General features: G+C 36.4%; 1 protein-coding gene across 1 annotated transcript in view; it reads left to right on the top strand.

The window, feature by feature from the left end:
- Positions 1–17,937, top strand: part of LOC145991386 (uncharacterized) — a 186,403-nt gene extending 168,466 nt beyond the window's left edge. Inside the window, exons 4-8 of the mRNA XM_083127378.1 lie at positions 2,499–2,687; positions 4,339–4,580; positions 13,601–13,807; positions 15,108–15,300; positions 16,965–17,937. Of these exons, the coding sequence (XP_082983504.1) occupies positions 2,499–2,687; positions 4,339–4,580; positions 13,601–13,807; positions 15,108–15,300; positions 16,965–17,103 (970 nt within the window). The 3' untranslated portion in view covers positions 17,104–17,937. The remainder of the gene's footprint in view (positions 1–2,498; positions 2,688–4,338; positions 4,581–13,600; positions 13,808–15,107; positions 15,301–16,964) is intronic.
- Positions 17,938–20,231: the final 2,294 nt, after the last annotated feature.

Here is a 20,231-nt window from a genome sequence, read left to right on the forward strand (position 1 = left end):
CATATGATTGGCACTTGTCGATTGACACTTGATGGGGTTTGGTGGCAGAACAACCACAGGCTAAACCTCGCCCTTTAATAAAGAATAATTGAATTGAATGTTTGGCACTTTACCCTATGATGATATTACCATATATCTCTGAATGCAAGACGACTCCGAATCCAAGATGAGCCCCTATTTTTCAACAAGGAATTACAGAAAAACTATTTTCAAAACTTACAAATGGTTACCTTATTACAAGTAACTGAAGGAGACAATAAAAGTATCGGTACACAAAAAATAAAAAATAAAATCAGACACAGACATCCCTTAGTCAGATAAATATCCCACTTAGTCCTCCTCACTCAAAGTGCATGCGAATGTTAAAGGCTAAAGCAGTAGGCGTGGCAGAGGGTAGAGTTAGAGCTTAATGGAAGCTCGTGGTTCTGTTCAGTAAAGAAAAGAAAAACTCCACATCATATGCCTTGAAAGCAAGACAACCCCATACTTCTGGGCACAAAAGTGTGGCAAAAAAACCTAGTCTTGAATTCAGAAATATACGGTGTATGATTGACACTCAGTGTTTCTTAGTTTATAACATTTCCTAGAAGATATTCATAGCCAAGGCCTTGCCTTTTAGTGATAACATGCTAAGCCACAGTCAATTCCCAAGATTCAACCTTCACCGTGGAGGAAGGTTCTTACTACCATCTGCCGATTAACTGGCAAGAGTAATTTCCAACATGTTACAAACCACTTCACCCTGACTGGCTGTTCCTTCTTGCATAGCCACTGCCCATAATTGTAATACACATTAAATGCACATTAACGTTTTATCACTTCTATAGCTCAACTAGCAATGACTCTCACATTCCTTCTTGCCAAGGGAAGTTGTTGACTTGGAACACCAGGTGAGGAGCCACCTTCCAAAGTCGTGAGAGTAATTATGTGATCAAGTTTTCTATCAGCGATAGGATGCATTTGATGTTTTATATTATCAGGGTGAGAATTAACATGGGGGTATGGGGATGCCAATATTCCTGACAATTTTCATTCCTGCTAGGAATTATTTTATCTTCCTCCACCCACAAGTAACAAATATTATTATTAAAATTAGATAACCAGTAAACTTCTTCATGAAGCAAGAATTTAACACAGGAAGTTCATAAGACAGGAGAAATCGACACAATTACATAGCTTCTCATTTCGTCATTTTCACATTAAATTCAGTCACAAGAAGATGAGGATGATGAACTCTTCCTGATAATTCATATGTAAATGTTAATTTAGTTTTATCATTGGTTCTAAAAAAAAATGTTGCAGAAGAAAAATATGATTTCAATATTTTAACATTTTTTTATAGTTTAAGTCTGTTACAAGCATAAAAACACAGTTTCAGGAAACACACGTTCCCTTTATCAGACATTTATTTTTAAGTTTAATTAAAGATACAGTTACAAAAATTTTATAATTTTAACAAGAAAGAAGCAGTTATTATGAGTTCTAACTTTCCACTTCAAGAAATTTGGCACTACATTGTTTAACTAGCATCTTCTCCATAACTTGATTCTCTGAAGTATTGTAGACAGAACTTCTTGTCATTATTAGTAAGTTTTATTGAAGACAAGTACACTAAACATTGTTTGCACACTTTGGCCCATTTTCATCCCACCGACAAACCATCTGTACAATACTTTATTACATGACCCTATGCATATTTTCACTCCACCAAAAACCAGTCTGAATCCTTACACCTTCATGACCTACGTTAGGACTCATGCTGGGTAATTTTTTTATTATTAAATTATTTTCATTTTAGGAAACACTATTTATCAATGTAAATAAGCTTTATTGAAAATATGCACTAACTATTTATTTAGACACATTCATCTTCTGGCATGATATCGTCCTGATGATTTGCTGCACTTTGTATTGAGTTAGAGTCACTGTCTTGTACTTAACATTCAATAAAACAAGAATAAAACAAAATCTACAATTACAGGTAGTAGACAGATGCACACGTGGTAAAAACTTTCCATATATAGCAGCAATGCCATCAAACAACTGTTACTGCTAAACTAATTGTTAGATGGAAATGAATCACAGCAAGACAAGTGCAGGATGAGTCCACTTGAAAATTGTTGAGTCCCCAAGCTCGTAAAAAATTAACTTGCCATACAGAATCTCTTTCTTCTTCTTGGAAATAGTTTACTTTGTGTGCAGCCATGAGAGTTAATATTAATAATATGTATTTTTATTACCTTGTCGCAAGATGAGTGAATTTCTTTGTAAATATATACATTTCTTGTTTACACCTAATTTTAGCAACGTATAACCCCCCTCACCCCTTGCACACGCAGAACAAATAGTTAAATTCACACACTACTTATGACCTCACATTACACTGTCCAGGTCTGACACTCTTGTGTATTCAGTCTTTTTAATTGTAAATAAATATGAATGCTGTATTTTTCAGTGTCTTGTTGTCAACAAATTATTCCTTTTTTTTTTTTTTTTAGCCTTTTTGTTTCAGGCTGTGTACAGTTCACACTGTTTGGGGCAGGTACAGTTTATATGCTGCTGGCTTCACAAATTGTGCAGGACCTTTTGCGACCTCTGCTTCCTAACATAGGTTTCTGTGTCTGGTTTCTTGTCATCGCAGCTGCCCTCTGCCCAGCCATGTGGTTAGGAACACCGAAGGACTTCTGGTTAGTGTATATAGTTAGTTCTTTGTTCAAATGAATAAAGACCAACCATTTACAGAGTTAAGAATATGTTGACAATATCCCCCCCCCCATTTGTCTCCTCACCATCTCGAAACAACTTCAGGAGCATTCCCCCAGCTAACATTTTTCGCTTCATGAATTGTGTGTGTGTGTGTGTGTGTGTGTGTGCATAAGTGGATATATATCAAGTACATAATATTATATTGCAACAAACAAAAAAATGTTCGAGGAAACTTTTTCCAGATAGCAAAAGAATAAGACAAAGCTTAGCACAAATACATTAATTAATAAGTCGATACTGGAAATTGAATCAAAGGTTGGCATAGGATGGGATCATTCTGCTGTCCATGGCTGTGTCTCTGATATGAAGGTAGAGCTTATCCGTGTTGAATGTGAGGACACGGTGGGCATGCTGTAGTTGTGGGGTTTTGGTCTGAGGAAGGATTCAAACATACAACAACATACCTCACTCCCATAGCTTCTGCTCCATGGTGTCAAGTTTCTTGGTGGAGGTGTATGAAGCAACTTGGTGTAGGCGAAGGTTGAGGTTCTGTCGGGAGCTGGGTGAAGTGTTGTTCTCTGAAGAGGGGAGAGAGAAGTAAAAATACTGGATGATTTGAAGACGTTTTGGAGTGAACAACCATATAAATGGAAGAAAAGGAAATAGAATAATGACAGCTTTAATTTTATAAATTAATGTAATTTATAATTGGAATATAAGTTAATGTATTTGTGAATTGAATTGAAAAGTCTCTTTATTTACTACAGAGTTAGATTCAGCCTTGGGCTGCTCTACCACCTAACTCTGGTGATTAAAAGTTACAATACATATATTTATAATACTTTTACACTCTATATATAACTTTACTTGATCTCCACTGGTAATTTTTTTAAATAATATATTTTCATATGTATATATTCTTTGGTTTAACTATTAAGTTATACATGGGTAACCAATTAAGCAGTCATGTATTTAAAGGGAGAATATTGGACTCAAACATGCCCAAAATGCTATTCTGGTTATCAGTATCACTGATTGTTGGCTTACTTGCATAATCTTTCATTAAGAATAAATATTTTACCTCTCCCTTTGCTCCCAAAGAATATTGTAAATATACCAAAGGTAAAAAGATGGTGCAACATAGCAAGTTGGTCTCTGCAGCTTTCAGTGTAAAGAGGGAAAATGAAAGGGGCTAATTTTCACAGGTTTTTGTTACTTTTTACAACTTTTAGGTTTCCAACTTTCTTCAAATTGCAGCAGATATGTTTGATTGATTTGGTTTATTTTACTCTGATTTTCTGCCAGCTATGATTAGTCATGAAGATGAGGATGAATGATGATATGAAGGAGGGACACTCACAAAGAACACGCATGCTCAGGCTGGAATTTGCACCCGGGAACCCTGATGTTGTAGCGTACTTCACCATGGAGGTCAGTGTAGCAGATATGCTATTAGCTATGTTGCACTATTTCCATCAATGAACAAGTGAACAAGATAAATCAAATGAAAATCTTTAGATCTTGCTTTTAATTGTTGGTAGTTAGGTAGCAAAAGAATCTTAATATGAGTTAATTGCATTAAATAGTTGTGGTATTTCCTCAGATAAAAAAAATGTCTAAATTTCTTTTCAGGGCAGTTGGTGTTGGTGCATTAGCAACAACAGCATTTGCGTGTGTTTTCATCTTCAGCCAGATTGTGATAGATTCGAATCATGTTTCAGAAGTGGTACATACTCCACATGGCTTTGAAAGCTTTTTCTTAGCTTTTGGGACAATATTATTTGCTTTTGGAGGTGCATCGACATTCCCTACCATCCAGAATGATATGAAGCGGAGGGAAAAATTTCCAGTTAGTGTGACTGTGGCATTCTGTGGTAGGTTTAATTTGTGATTTGACAGGGGCGGCGCCAGAAATTTTCAACCAGGTGGGCAGAAGCTCCATAGTGATAGATTAGGGTGGCACTATAAATGTAAGACCATATATAGTATTCGTATGTGTATGTAAGATGTATGTATCCCCTCTCTCTCTTACACTCTCGATTTTCCTCTTACTTCTTTTCCCTTTCCTTGTTTTCCTCTTTATTCTTTTCTAATCTTTTCTCTCATCTTGTTCCATTTCCTTTCGTTTTGTCTCTGATGGACACAATCATTTCAAGGAAGTGTTTACACATGCGCAGCCATACATTCTAATCACATTCTTTCATGCATGTTAATACAGTAAAATATATGTGAATTAGGTTTAAGCTTGTGTTGCAAAAACAAGACACATAGCCTACTTGATTTTATGTATTCGGCGACAATGATAGAAAGTGCGATGGTAGACAATCGTGAAGTTTCTAGTAATTTAAATGCATGTTCCTGAGCATAGTATTTTCATCGTATGAGTTTTTGACTGAAAGAGTTTTCTTACTCCTTGGGGGTTACTTTTCTTAGCTTACAAGGTTTGTACAACTGACAAATCTATCTGCATGTTTGTAGTAGCAGCGATTGGTTTCCAACATTTGATGGGCAAGGACAATATACGCAGGGGTGCGCATCCCCCCCAAGGCCAATGGCGAATCCCCACAAAAATCATGTCCATGTCATCCGTCCCCCCCCCCCAAATCATATCATTTGCGCCCTGAAACTACACGGAAAGTAACCTTTTTCTTACCCTTTTGTTACAAATGATGCACCTGCTTTAAAATAAGCAGTATACCAACACTAAGCACTATATTTTAAGAAGTGATGTTACTCATGAATATGGAAAATGTCGCTCATGTCTTGTAATGCAGCTATAGCATAAAAATTCACATCCACATCAGTAAAGCGCCAAACACGCATTGTTGTAACAAACACATTATTGCGAGCGAAGCAAGCAAGGACATTTTTTTTTGCAGGCTTTCAAGAATATTAATGTAACGGGGTGTCAATACTTTCTTAGCACCCCGGGATATTTAGTCTTTTCCAACTTCTGTTTTGGCACGTTCGGGGTCGAAAACGTGTGGATACCATATCGCTAAATACAGTCTCCAAAATGTAATGTTCAAACTCTCTCTTCACTACAGAAATCCCTTGACAATCTAAGATTTAACACTATATCAAGAGCTTCCTATCTGCCCCTTTAAACTTAATACTCAATCCTACCACAAAAATGTCCATGTCAATTTTAGACTTACTGTTGATATTGAAGACTGTATATTGCCTCCTCCAAAAAATTAATTCTAAGTCTCCACACCAGAATTTCTGCAACATTCTAAGACAATAGTAATACACAAGAATTGGATACTTTAATGCTGAATGCCCCTCTAACTAAAATACCCGTTATAATCTAAGACTTAGAGTTGAATACTGTCCCCGCCAACGTTTAATTCAGAATTCCCCCCAGAACCCACGTGTCAATTAAGGCCTAATATATAAGAGTTGGATATTTATGTCCCCCCCTTCGCACCTTCAAAAATGACCTTAAACGCTTTCTTTTCTTCATCTAATGGAATGGAATATGGTGAATTTCAGGTGTAAAATGTTTACCTGTATTTTGGAAAAATATATAAATGTTCAATTTTACATTATTTGGAGGGAAAAAATCCCCCAAAGAATCTCGATGGCGCAGCCTGAGCTATAATCCCCCCCTGTGGGCACCCCTGAATATACGTTTTCTTGGTAGAAAAGGCTTAGCATAAAGAGGCCATAGTTCGGGGCAAAAAGTGGCAACATGTGGCTGGGGAACTGCATCCCCCACTTCCCGCTCCTCCTAATCGCCGCCACTGAATGTTTGGATTAAAATGAACATCTTATTAGGAATGATTTAAAACACACACGGTAAACAAATTATTTGTTCATTCATCCCTAGACTAATGAAAAGCTATTTTGACAAAATATCACTCATAAGTAATAAACAAGTAAGATTGAGAAATCTGTTCAGAATTGAAGAGATTATTAGCTAAGTTGCTATTCGTTTTCTGAAGAACTGTCATATTACTAATGCGGGAGAAGCAATACACGTATGGTTACATGAACATATTTTTTGAGGTAACAAAATGATTTAGGACACAAGGAAGTCATCGAAGTTGATCATCGTACCAGTAATACTTCATCTATTTTTCATTGAGTTGTATGGAGTGACCATTTCGAACACACTAGAATGTCAACCTCTATCCTGTGTAGCATACCCTGGAAACTTTATTCTTTCAGGGCAACGAGTCCCTGGCGCCTGCAACCACTGTCAAAGTAATAATTTATGATGGTTTGTATTTTGAGTGTCAGCGTGTGTTTGTTTTCGCCGCTTCGTTACTTTCATCTAATCACCATTGAACCTTATAACGTGGTCATTATTAAAATTAGCAGAACAATGACTTACAATAAAACAAATCAACCAGAACTTACTCTTCCAACAATGGAGTTTCATTAGTTTATACCTTTTAGAAAGTTGAAGTGGTAATTTCTGTCGCACAGCGTTTCATTAGTGGATCAAGGCATCTAATTCCGTGAACAATGACGTTGTTTTCCGAAAGTCTCAAATATTTGTCTCGGGCAATCACCCTCTTAAAATAGACGCATCTTCTTTGGTGATCTGTATATTTTTCCCCAATGGCATAACGCTGTCGCATTATAATGAAGAGGTCCTGTGTTTGACTCTCCCCTCCTCTGGTGGAAGTACAATGCACACTGGTTCGGACTACACGTTAAACTGTAGGTTTAGTCCCGATTAGCCTATCTGAGCATGAAAGTGGGCTTAGAAACAAACTAACAAAATCGTCTTCTATATACTTTGTGACATAACGTTTTTCTTTATTTCAGCTTCATCTACAGATTCTGTTGACATTTTCGGCGGATTCATGTGACAGAATTTATGTGTGGAACGAGGATTTCTAAATAGGATAAGCCACTCATTAGCAATTGAATAATTCTGTAGCTTTTTCCATATATAACTGATTTATTAACATTTATTCACTTCGGTATTGTAGTGATTGTTGTGATTCCTTCTTATTATTAGAACGAATATAAAGTTGATATTTCGTATACCATATTGATATTTCAAGATGACAGGTATATAAAAATTGTAATGAAAAAAAAGGGACACTTCTGGAATTTCAATGCAGAGTTAATTAAAATTATATTATATTCTATAGCAGGCATGCCCAACTTCAATCAAGCAGTTATCTACTTTTTATTGTCACAACAGGCAGTGAGCTACTATTAATCGTTAATCTTTGCAAAAAATTGTACCTACTCAGCCATTATATATTATAGAAGTTGAATTCAAATAACGTATATTCGTATAATTACAATAGATAATTGCGATCGACCAACAAACGCCCCGCAATCGACCGGTCAATCGCTATCGACGCGTTGGACATGCCTGCTCTATAGCATACTTAAACCCGAAGATTTATGGCTGCAGCAACACAAGCCTTCCATCTGTCCTTATCCTGGGCAAGATCAATCCAATCTTTCCCATCCTTACCGATTTCCTTTAGGCCCATCTCAACGTTATCCCTCCATCCTCGTCTCAGCCTTCCTACTGGTCCCTTACCATCAGGTTTCCCAACAAGAATCCTGTAAACTATTCTTTCCTCTGGCATTCGTGTCACATGGCCTGCCTATCTAACTAAGTCTTCTTGATCAAATTATTAATGTAATATTAATTAAAAAGTTGAAATAATTTATTGTGTTGCTGGAGAAAGTAACGCTAAGATGATGTTTAGATTTCTTTATTTGGAGATAATTTTAACCATAGCCAGGCCGGAATATATATAGTGGAGGCCCGGAGCTGCAGTCCTCAAGTTCACCCTCAATTCTGATTTAATCTTGATCATATCCTGCATAATTTTGAGCCTCCCAAGCCTACGAGCTGCTTTTAAACAAGGAAGTATTCATTTGATCACAGTTTTTGTTTCAGCAATGACAAAAGTGGCTTGTTATGGGTTGACAATATGTAAACGTTTCCAGCATACATAATATTCACAAGTAAAATATGCATGTTATGAACACCAGGTTACACTTAAATATTTAATCATTCATATATCCGCGAGTATATGTATTAATACTTATTGAATTTGATTGGGTGGGCAATCGGGTGGGCACAGGAATTTTTGGGTGGGCGCTTGCCCACCCGTGCCCACCCCTGTCGCCGTCCCTGTGATTTGACCACAGTTTTGTTTCCTAAATTTTTAAATCTTGTTAGTGTTTATATTTTTGTTATTTAACATTGCTTTTCTGTCACTTTTGGCTAATTGTGATGATGAGGAGGGGGAATTGGCAAAAGTACACTCTCACAATATGCCAATGTCCAAGTTGGGATTTGAAGCTGGGAACTTCAGTGTCGAGCCAAAAATTTGACCAGTTTACATGCTTGGCCATAGAGCCAATAGTGCTTGGTAGTGATCTTTAACCTTAGCACTGAAGGTATGAGTAGTTAAATCTCATTCTCAATATTAAACATTCTCTGCCTTCAATGCTCCAAATGTCCTCAACTTTTCAATACATTTACCATTTCCATTTGTGACTGTTGAAAAAAAAAAAAACATAAATTGTTCACTCAAATGCATTCAGACATACTTTCTATGAGAGAACTTATATGGTAACTGAAGGAAAAGAAGATATGTAAACCTGAAATCTATATTGATTTTATAGTCTTGATTCTCCTTTTGTTTACTTATTTAAAATTAATATTTTTAATATTTCTGATGAAGTACCAGTGGAAATGATACTAGGAGCAGGGCTGATTGGGGTGCAGTGGCTATACAGAGTAATGAAAACGATGTGGCAAGAGAGAGAAGTGCCAAGAGATTGGATAAAGGAACTGACAGTTCTCATATTGAAGAAGAGGAACAGAAAGAAATGTAAAAACTATAGAAGAATAACACTAATATGCCACTCAGCAAAGGTGTATGAAAAAATATTAGAGAAAATAATAAGGGAAGAAACAGAGCTGAACATAAGAGAGGAACAGTATGGATTCAGAAGAGACAGATCAACAGTAGATCTGATATTCACCATCAGGCAATTATAGGAAAGACACTACGAATATGGAAATTATTTGATTATGCCATTCCTAGATATAGACAGAAAAAAGATTTGGAAGGCTCTAAGAGAGAAAGGAGTGTGGAAGAGTGCAGAGCACATACAAAGCCAACCGGAGCTATGTGAAAATGCCAGTGGGAAGAACGGAGTGGTTCAGTATAAGTAATGAACTAAAACAGGGAAGTGCTCTTTCCACTTGCTCTTCATAATTACATGAATGCAATTAACAAAGAGGTGGGGAAGAAGGTAGGAGAGGAAGAGATGAAGGCACTGTTGTTCACTGATGACTTAGTAATATGGGGAAACAGCACAGACATACCCAGGATTTTTTACTCAAGAGGGGCTGGATAGCTGCTTTCTAGGAGGACGGTAATCATGTCAGTTATGTAATTTATTGACATTTTCCTGTTCAAGGCATGTATCTAGAAAGGAATAGAATATGTACATACAACTCTGGGCTCTATATATAACACATACTATGTATCTAGCAATAATTATGTACAGAGCAGAGATTTATACAATGACAGAGAGAGACAAAAGAAAGATGCAGACAGTGGAGATGAAATTCTTAAGGAACATACTGGGGAAGACTAGAAGGGATATAATAACAAATGAGAAGATCTGACAGATAGTGGGGGTGGTGAAGAATAGATCAGCCACAGATGAGATGGTTCAGGCACATTAAGAGGGTGGATGTAGAAGGACTGCCAGTAAGAGCTTACAATGCACAAGGAGTGGGAGTAAGGCCATAGGGGTGACCAAGATGTCTGTGGAAAGAGCAGATAATGGAGAGTGTTAGGAAAGGAGGACAAGATTGGAACACCATGGAAAGAGAGGAGTGGTAGAAAACCAGAAAAAATGGAGAGGCTTGACTTCTATGCTGACCCAGCCAGAGGTAGGAAACTGCAAAGGATGATGATGATGATAATTTTTTAATACTTCTGTTCTTTGAAAAAACACAATTGTATTTGTTGATACTCACAGGAAACAGATTTCTAGCCAGTAACAGTAAAACCACTCTACAAGAGAGCAGCTATAATTAGAAGCATGACCCTTCGAAGAGCCGATTATTACCAGCAGCACATGGAAACAAAGGCCTTACAAGGACTGGCTCTTCACTAAACAGTTCCTCTGTAGATAGCAACTCAAGAAAGGTTGAAAGTGAGCCATTGTACCATTCATTAAACACACATCCTTGAAATTGAGCAGAATTCTCACTAGACACCATCCATAGATCACCACTCAAGACCAAGGCTCTAATTTCCTCAGCCAAAGATTATCTGGAACCAGGGCTGTAGTCGACAATGAAAAAAAAAGAGGATTGTTGCCTTTTCTGTTTATTTATGTTGTCATTAGTATTACTAAAATCGTTAACAATTTACAAACTGATAATTCAAATAGTAATATCAACAAGATACAAAAATACAATAACATGCTGCACGGTGGTCTATAAAATCCTACTGTAGCATTTATGTTTAAATGCAATCATTAAAGTATGCGTTTCATTTTTTAATTTTAAAAATGCCTCCTCTATTGTAACATGGCTCTTTTATATAAATGATGGGTATATCATCATCATCGCTATTCCACCATGTTTGGAGTCCCTATAGTTAATGGAAATATAATCCAAAGTTAATGGAAAGACGGTGTACACTCTTAATGTTTCATGAAACTTAGCATATACCTTGTGAACATTTTTGGAGGATACAGTACTGTCTGGAACTCTGAATACCAGGAGCATACGACATTCCCTGTGAATGTGGATAACACTTAAACAAACAGGATACACCATAGAACAGCGATGAAATTGACATCAATTCTGAATCACTGTTTCAACCAGAAAAGTCAGGATTAGCAGATATAACATCACAGAGTCACAGAATTTTATTTGCAGCACCAAAATCATACAGAGATGTGCAGGTTATTAGGACAGAAAAGTAAAAGAAGCCATAGCTATTGCCTGAGAAAGCATGAACCTCAACAGAGACATGAGACTCCAGCTCAGTCATGCCTAAAATCCACTTCCCAAACCAGGATAAAGAGCAAACTAACCACAGGACACCATCTTCTCCTCCATATATACAAGGTTCATTCAATAAATAACCAGAAATATTTTTTTGTACAGAATATATTATTAGAATGGAATACAACACATGATTATTATTCAACGTAGTCCCCCTCAAGTTCAATGCACCTGCGCCAGCACTTGACAAGCCTCCCAATTCCACGTGAAAAGAATTCTTTTGGGCGTGTGCGTAACCAGTCATCCACTGCTGTTTGAACGTCTTCATCATCCTCGAACCTTGAGCCACTAAGAGCATCTTAAGTGGGCCAAAAATGTACCCAACTTTCATCTCCCGTGACAATAAGGTGAAGCCTCGTACTGTCGCAAAAGCTCCCAGCACACATCCATGCACCTTTCTTTCATTTCTGGTGTCAAATGTTTTGGAACCCAACTCGCACACACTTTCTTGAACAACAGTACGTCATGAACAATATGGTGGGCTGATCCGACACCAACGTTCATCTCTGATGCAATCTCACTCACCGTAATATGCCTGTTTTCCCATATCAACTCGTCAACTCTCGCAATGTTGTTCTCCGAGACTGCAGAGACAGAGCATCCTGGACGTGGCGAATCTTGAACACTTGTTACACCCTGTTTGAACTTCTCTGCCTACTCGTACACTTGTGTTCGACTCAAACAGCTTTCACCGTATTGCACTGCCATCCGACGGTGAATTTTGATTGGTTTCAACCCTTCAGCTAACAGAAATCTAATAACACTTCGCTGCTCCAAGTTGGTGCAAACCTGCAAGGGTGCTGCCATCTTGTTTCACTGATTCCCAGCACCCTGTTCGCGAGGCAAGCGTGCCAGGCCCATCTGTTAATAGTTCTAGGATGCCACCACAAAATAACAAAGAAACACAAAACATGGTCGTATTTTCGATTTTTTATACAACTTTTCCGGTTTATTGATTGAATGGACCTTGTATTTAAATTTACGCTTGGTCTCCATTCAACATTTCCTGATGATGAGAGCAATGTACGTGCTGGAGAGATTGCAAGTTAATGCCGACCTATCCTGCCCTGTAACACTAGAACACTTTGAAAATTGTATATGCATAAACACACTTTAACATGTCATATCCTATTTTTGACTCGTGATCATGTGTTGTAAGGTTTTTAGCTTCATGTCTCCAGGGAAAGAGACATTGTGATGGGCCTTTAATCTATTTCATGTAATCATCATTCATCCTCAGTAAGATGAGCATTAGAAGGTAGCAAAGTCACATTAAATAACAAAAGTGCAATTAAAAACATAGGAATTCACAGTTATTTGCAATTTTGACCATATCAATAAAGTACAAACGTAAACCTATATTCTACTTAAGGAAATTCAATCATGTAACAGTGCTTTCAGGACAAGGGTCTACCACAGGGTCAATATAAGGACTCACATTGTCTCACATATTTTACTACCTGACATTCCGACTTTCTAGAATAACAAATATGACTTGTTATTTCCTTATTAATGTATGATTGATGAGTGTTGCCTTACACTATTGCATTACGACAAAACCAGGGAGATAAATTACACTTTTACATCCATAGCATTAAAAATGGTAGAATGGTGAACTCAGTTGCAAACTATTTATAGAAGAATTGGATGGTAAATTACTAGCAGTTGTTACTAATAAACTGAAACTGAAATACTCTTACAGACAGATAACTTTATTAAGTACCTAAGAATCTGTTTCACATGCAAATTATTTGCTTGTTATGGCAAATATATATCTTACTTCCAAACAATTTACAAATTCATTCATATTTCTAATGTATTGTATACATGTAATAATGTTGGTTTATTTATTTTTTTACTTTACAGCAATTCTCATCATGTACTTGCCAATAGCTGCTGGAGGTTATTTTGTGTATGGAGACTTTCTAAATTCCAATATTATTCTTTCTTTGACACATACGGGATTGGTGACAGCAGCCAATATTCTGCTGGCTATTCATCTTGTTCTTGCATTCCTTATAATTATCAATCCAGTCTGCCAGGAGCTAGAAGAAATGTTCAATGTTCCACACAGTAAGTAGGGAATTATGCAATTTGAGAAGCTCAACATAGTTATTATCAAAACATAATAATAATACACATAATAACGACCAGTTTCTTAACAAGAGATGGCTTGTGTGTGTAGTTGTCACATGACTTGTGTGCTAGATTTTATATTTGTGTTTCATAGTTTATACTTACATACCGTATATTTAACATAGAAAGCACTTATGAATAATTACATTTATGTTTGTAAAGAGGTACAAACTTAAAGTGGGATATTTCTTTTATTTTCCTATAAAATAATATGGTAGTGTAAACCAAGTGAATCTCAATGTTCTTCTTGAAGGGTCGCATAACCACTTTTTGTATGTGCAAAATAATCTAACACAGTTATTTTTAGTGGTTTTTATTTGATTTTATCTGCGACGTTTCGTTCTGGTTTCCCAGAACTTTTTCAAGCTACACATACAACAACACAACCTCACATGGCTAGTGAGAGTGACTAGCCATGTGAGGTTGTGTTGTTGTATGTGTAGCTTGAAAAAGTTCTGGGAAACCAGAACGAAACGTCGCAGATAAAATAAAATTAAAACCACTAAAAATAACTGTGTTAGATTATTTTGAATAAACCAAGTGAAGAAAACAACTTCATCAAACAACAGTTTTAAGAAGCACTGGATATGACCTATACAGCCTCATCATTAATTAAGGTATAACAAAAAATCCATAATCATTAGATTTTATCTAACAGCATGAGCACATGTTTGTTCTTAAGCACATGCAGGCTTCAATATGAGTTTTTAAATGCCAATCAGATTACTATGTTATTTTTGACGCTCAGCTGATGGCATCATATAATGTAGAAAAAACACTAGTGTATTAATTCTAGTTGTGCAATAAATTTGCAACTTGTAACATTGCATCTTTAACTTTGTCATTAGAGCAGTTATTTGTGAAGAAATAAACGGTAAAGGTAAAGTGCTCCCCTGTAATTAGCACAATGCCATGAAGGTGTATAGGGGGTTGGGGGTAACTCCCCACACTTTCTTGATCTGGTCATGAGTGGGGGTGATGTGATCAGCATCACGCCCCTGACCGCCTTTACCTCCCAGGGTTTCCCCCAGGTACCCATATCATTCGACACTCGGTGGGTGCCGGGGCCGCTTCCAACGTTAGAAAAGTTCCCGAATTTGAACCGGCCAGGGATCGAACCCGGGACCTTTAGCATGGAAGTCACACGTGTTACCGACTGAGCTACCATTATTTTGTTAGTGGAAAAATATTCTAAGTGTTGATTAAATAACTGATCCTTATTATATCATCTTTATAGAATTCCATTGGAAAAGATGTCTTTTGCGAACAATGATGCTACTCATTATGGTGTTCTTGGGTGAATCAGTTCCTAGATTTGGTAAAATCTTGGCACTGGTTGGAGGTTCAACAATAACAATGACGACATTTGTATTTCCTCCATTGTTTTACATACTTTTATGTGATAAGAAAGAAAAGGACTGGCCACAAAGGTGAGAAAATCATTTAGTTATTCCTAATACTTACTTATATAGTTCCCAGTAATTCTGAGCTGGTTTATTCTTCTAAATGTAGAAAATCTTCTGTAGTTTATTAAAAAAAATTGACACTTACTAGGTTGAATTTATAGATTTTAAACCTGTTTCACACTGCAGACAATTTTATAAATGTGGATTTTCAACACCTTCTATTTTTTGGGAGACTAAACACTGGAACATTTGGCTAAATAGGAAGAAATAAAGCACAAACTTTAGGAATAAAAAGAAAAAATCTGGACAGGTAACAAGACAGGAAGATGAAATGGAGTTAGGATGATAACCAGAAGGAATTGACGAAGTAAGAAAAATAAATGGTATTTTTATAAGAATGAAGTAAAGAAATTTTTAAGTTAGTAGAAATATTGCAGATATGTATTCTGTATGCAAGATGCACAAAAATGAAAAAGAAGATTGAATATATTTAAAGGTATGTTAGCCCATTGGCTATTTGCAAGGACCTTGCATCTTATGAAAAAAATAATGTAGTGGAAGGGCTTTTGCAATTATGTAATATGTCCTTTTTTAAGAACTAAAGCCATAACATAGGCTAAGATATTCATATCTGTGGGAAAAGGTGAGGTAACAAAGGATCACTCAACTCAAATAAGGGTAAAGGTATAGGATAGCATAGAACTTCACAGATGATCATATTCACTGCAGGTACCAGAGATCCATTTATTAAGTCATTAGTCTGCAAATGCAGTTTCCAGGATGTATTACATTGAAGATAAGTCAGTGCCATGGACTGAGGACTTGCAAGTCTAGCAGTGATAAATCACTCCGTCTAGAATTTTCGTGAGTTCTTAATTGTTGTATGTCTTCTCAAAATTGCAGTTCATACACAACATTCTTTTTCATCACTCAGTGCAACTATCCTGACTGAAAACAACTCATCTAGCTGCCTTTTCAACCATTTGACCAGTTGGTTCATCAATGAAAGCCAAGCAGACAGATTTATTTCTGTTTGTAGTTCCCCACCCCTTTGTCTCTGTCCCAAAAGCTGTTGCGTTGCATAAAAGGCCATAGTCTTGAGTAGCCCAATATATCACATTCGGGACTGATAGGCGATTGTGAAATGTGGATGGAATGAGAAATATATTGGTTAATTGAAATGAAGGATAGATACAAAGAAAGCATTAAAACAAAGGCGTTTTCCAAACACATCATTGAATAATTACACTTTTTCTTGCTGGACAATGCTTGAGTCTTAGCTGAAGCAAAGGGTAAACTGAAAAGGACGGGGTATAAAGAAGGCATTAAAATAAGTAAAAATTATAATAAACTAAACCACGTGAGTGTTAATTTATTCATGTGTACCCACCATACATCACATTTACAAAAAGAAAAGAGTGGAGGAAACTCAAGATACACTGAAAACCTTCTACTACTACTACATCAACTAAGAAATGAGAATAATTGGGGTTTAAGGTGTTTAACATGTGGCAAAAATAATAATGATGATTCAAATTACTTTCATTTAACTCGACGAATGCGAGTGTTTAGTACAGATAGTGATACTTACATATTTCTAAAATGCTCTAGGTGTAATTTATTACTGAATTTGATACATAAGTAAAATTAATTTTTGAAGTAAGAAATGCCTTTTCTTTTACTTGCAGGACAATTCCTCTTCATGTAAGATTTTATCTTTGGGAATTAATTATAATAGGCCTGTTTGGAGGAGCTGCATCCACCTACAGTGCTATACTAGCAATTTTTGGACCAAACTCAATGACAAAACCTTGCTATGTTAGATAGCCATCAAATATTGTATATGCCTAGACAAAATGTGTAACTTTTAAAAAATCTATGGACAGTTTTAGTGTGTTTGTGTGTGATACTCTGTTTGTCTACCATATGTGCAAAATAACAATGTGTAGAAAATATTTTTATAACATGGGTATAAATTATGATAATTCCTAAACCAATGAAATAATGGAGCTATTTTTGACATGAAATACAGGAAATCAACCTGTTAGTGAACAAGTCATGAAAAAATCAGTGAATTTTGGAAATACACTCAAAGACCAGGAAAAGTTAGGGAAAATATTTTTCTTGATATCAGTCTTTTGATCCAAGGTCTCTGCATGGCAATGTTTTATACTTGTAATTTTTTTCTTTGTTCATTAATTCTGAACAATTTTTAATCAATTTTATTCTCTTGAAGAGCTCGGTTATTAGCATGAGTCAGCACAACATACTGGCCAGGAAAATCTGAAATCCATGCTTCCAAAGCAGGTGAGAACAATGTTGTTACAATCAAAATTGAGAAAATATAGCATAAACACTACTATTATTTTTTAAAAAATGAACTTTGTGTATGTACCTGTGTATATTCTGAATTTGTGTATATTTATATGTTTTTATTATACAAGTATATTTTGTACTCTTGAAATTCACTCATTATAAAGAAATGATAGACAAAAAATAGAGTATTGCAATTGGGAGTTTTTATTTGTGTGTATGTTTTGATCTTGGATCATTACAGTGGATATATATTAATGTTCTTTAATTAAGAACCAATTCTTTTTTGTGGTATCCACAGTCTGAACTTAAAAATGCAATGTGCATTCATTTTTCAAATAAAGCAATTTGAAAAGAATTTCTATATTATTTTATTTCATCATAGACGTCACTAGCTTCAAATTATTGAAAGAGGAGGGACAATCATCGTTCTGGATTTTTTATTTCAGTGAAAAGAAAACAATTGAATTATGCTAACCTAAATTGTGATTATTATTTTATTGGCATTATTATTGCCAATATAAATATAACAATTATGATTGGATTATGAACCATTTTTTGTTATTAAAGGGTTTCAGAGCACAAGTGATGCAACACCATTCTAGACAATTTTGAGAAAAATGCCCATTTAGAAAGCTTAGTACTATATTTAGCTGTCATAGCACAAGGATTTGAAACTTAACAGACACTTACTTCTAGCACTGAAATGTTCATACTTCACACTTCTAAGTTATACATGTAACTCAATTTCCGAGAATAGTGGAGTGAGGAAACTTGTACTCTGAACTCCTCTTTCCTTTGCACTGATTTTTTCAAATAAAGAATTGAAAATGCTCACTTTTTGCCAAGATAAGCCTGAGATGAATGTGTGAATAGTCATTGTTTGAACCTGCAGTTTCAGCACAGTTCAATGCCATCCTAGGGTTATCCACATATATATGATGACTGTCTTCAAATCAGGAAACCAAACTTCATAAGGAACATTTTAATGTTTCCTCTCTTTAATGTTGTCACTTTAAACATTATTATTTCTTGAACAGGGGCATAACTAGGTTGGGACAGCCAGAACAGTGCCCCTGAAGTAAAGGGGCCTTGCCAAGATGGGCTGGAAGAATGTAATGTATTTTTCTGTTAGACTGTCCTGTCGCAGGCAGATTATGGTAGTAACGTGTGAGGCCCAAAGCTGGTAGTTTTGTATAGGTGCACGTCGACAGTGATTAGGCAACGATTTCCCACTACATTAAGTAAAGAATGCCAGCAGGGTAAAATTATGGAAGTTTTAACATACAAAGGTCATCCAGAAAAAAAGTAATGTTTTTGGTGTAAAACACAAATGACAAATGAAGTGTGCAAAAACTTTATGGAACAGAAACTACACACCTAACTCTACTTTTCTAAATATTTGCCATACCCATGCAAGCACTTACCATAGATAGAAATCAGTTTGTTGATACCGTCATTGCACTCGGTTGCCCTCCTATGTATTCAACCATGTAGTGACAGTGTCTTTGAGTTCATCGGCTGTGGAAAAGTGCTTTCTGGAAAGAAGGAACATTTGACTGTAGCCCATAGCACTCTCCACTAAAGGAGGCTTTAAAGACAAAGATCTATGAAGCAATTCAGGCCGACTGACGTTTCACGTTCGACACGCCCACCACAGAGGTTCTTGCTGGTGCATGTATATGAAAAACAATAATCTGAAAGTCGCAACAACTTGAAAATTGATTAAATTTGTAATATATACAGGGTGTCTCAAAAGTAATAGCGCAAACTCACACAGGTGAAAGTACACGATAATAGAAGCAAAAAGTCTCTGTAAACATGGGTCTGCAAACGAGCCAATTTCGAGATAATGGCAAATGTATGATTACAAGCTACCACTGACTTGATTGTTTGTAAACGTCGTCCTAGTTGGTAAAATGCTAATAATGTGTGCGAATGTGTGGGTACAAGCCGTCTGACTTCAGTGTTTGTAAACGTCATCCTAGTTGGTAAAATACCAATAATACAGTATGAAAAATGAGGAGATATCATTGCTTTTATTGAACATTCTACTTGCTTTAACACAGAATACAGCATTACTTTACTAGTATGTATGTTCTTCGTTACAATTACTGTACACTCGTACCTGTTAAAGGAGGTGTTCAAAGTGTCGTCCTTCCATCTGGATGCAATACTGTACACGATTCTGCATTGAGTTTTTGGATTCTTTCAAACACACCTGGATCATTTCGGAATTGGTCACAAGCATGTACAAGTCTCTGTTCCAGTTCTTCAACCGTGTCAATGGGAGTGTTGTACACTATGCTTTTGAGGTGACCCCAGACACAAAAATCCAAAGGATTTAGATCCAGTTACCTTGGAGGCCATGGTACAGGCCTGCCTCGACCTATCCATCTTTGATGATATTTGCATGTTAGATGTCGTCTCACAGCAGCAGCAAAATGTGCCGGTGCTCCATCATGCATGTACCACATACTCTGACGTGGATCAAGGGGAACATCCTCAAGCAATCCTGGAAGATCATGCTGCAAAAACTGAGTCGTCTTGGAAGAATGTGTGGTCCAATGAGACAATCACCTAGTACCTCTAACCACACATTCGATGTGGTGCCTCATGAACAGCATGTGGTTTAGTACACT

Source organism: Lepisma saccharinum, chromosome 8, assembly GCF_977018435.1.
Source record: "Lepisma saccharinum chromosome 8, izLepSacc3.1, whole genome shotgun sequence".
NCBI classification, from domain to species: Eukaryota; Metazoa; Arthropoda; class Insecta; order Zygentoma; family Lepismatidae; genus Lepisma; species Lepisma saccharinum.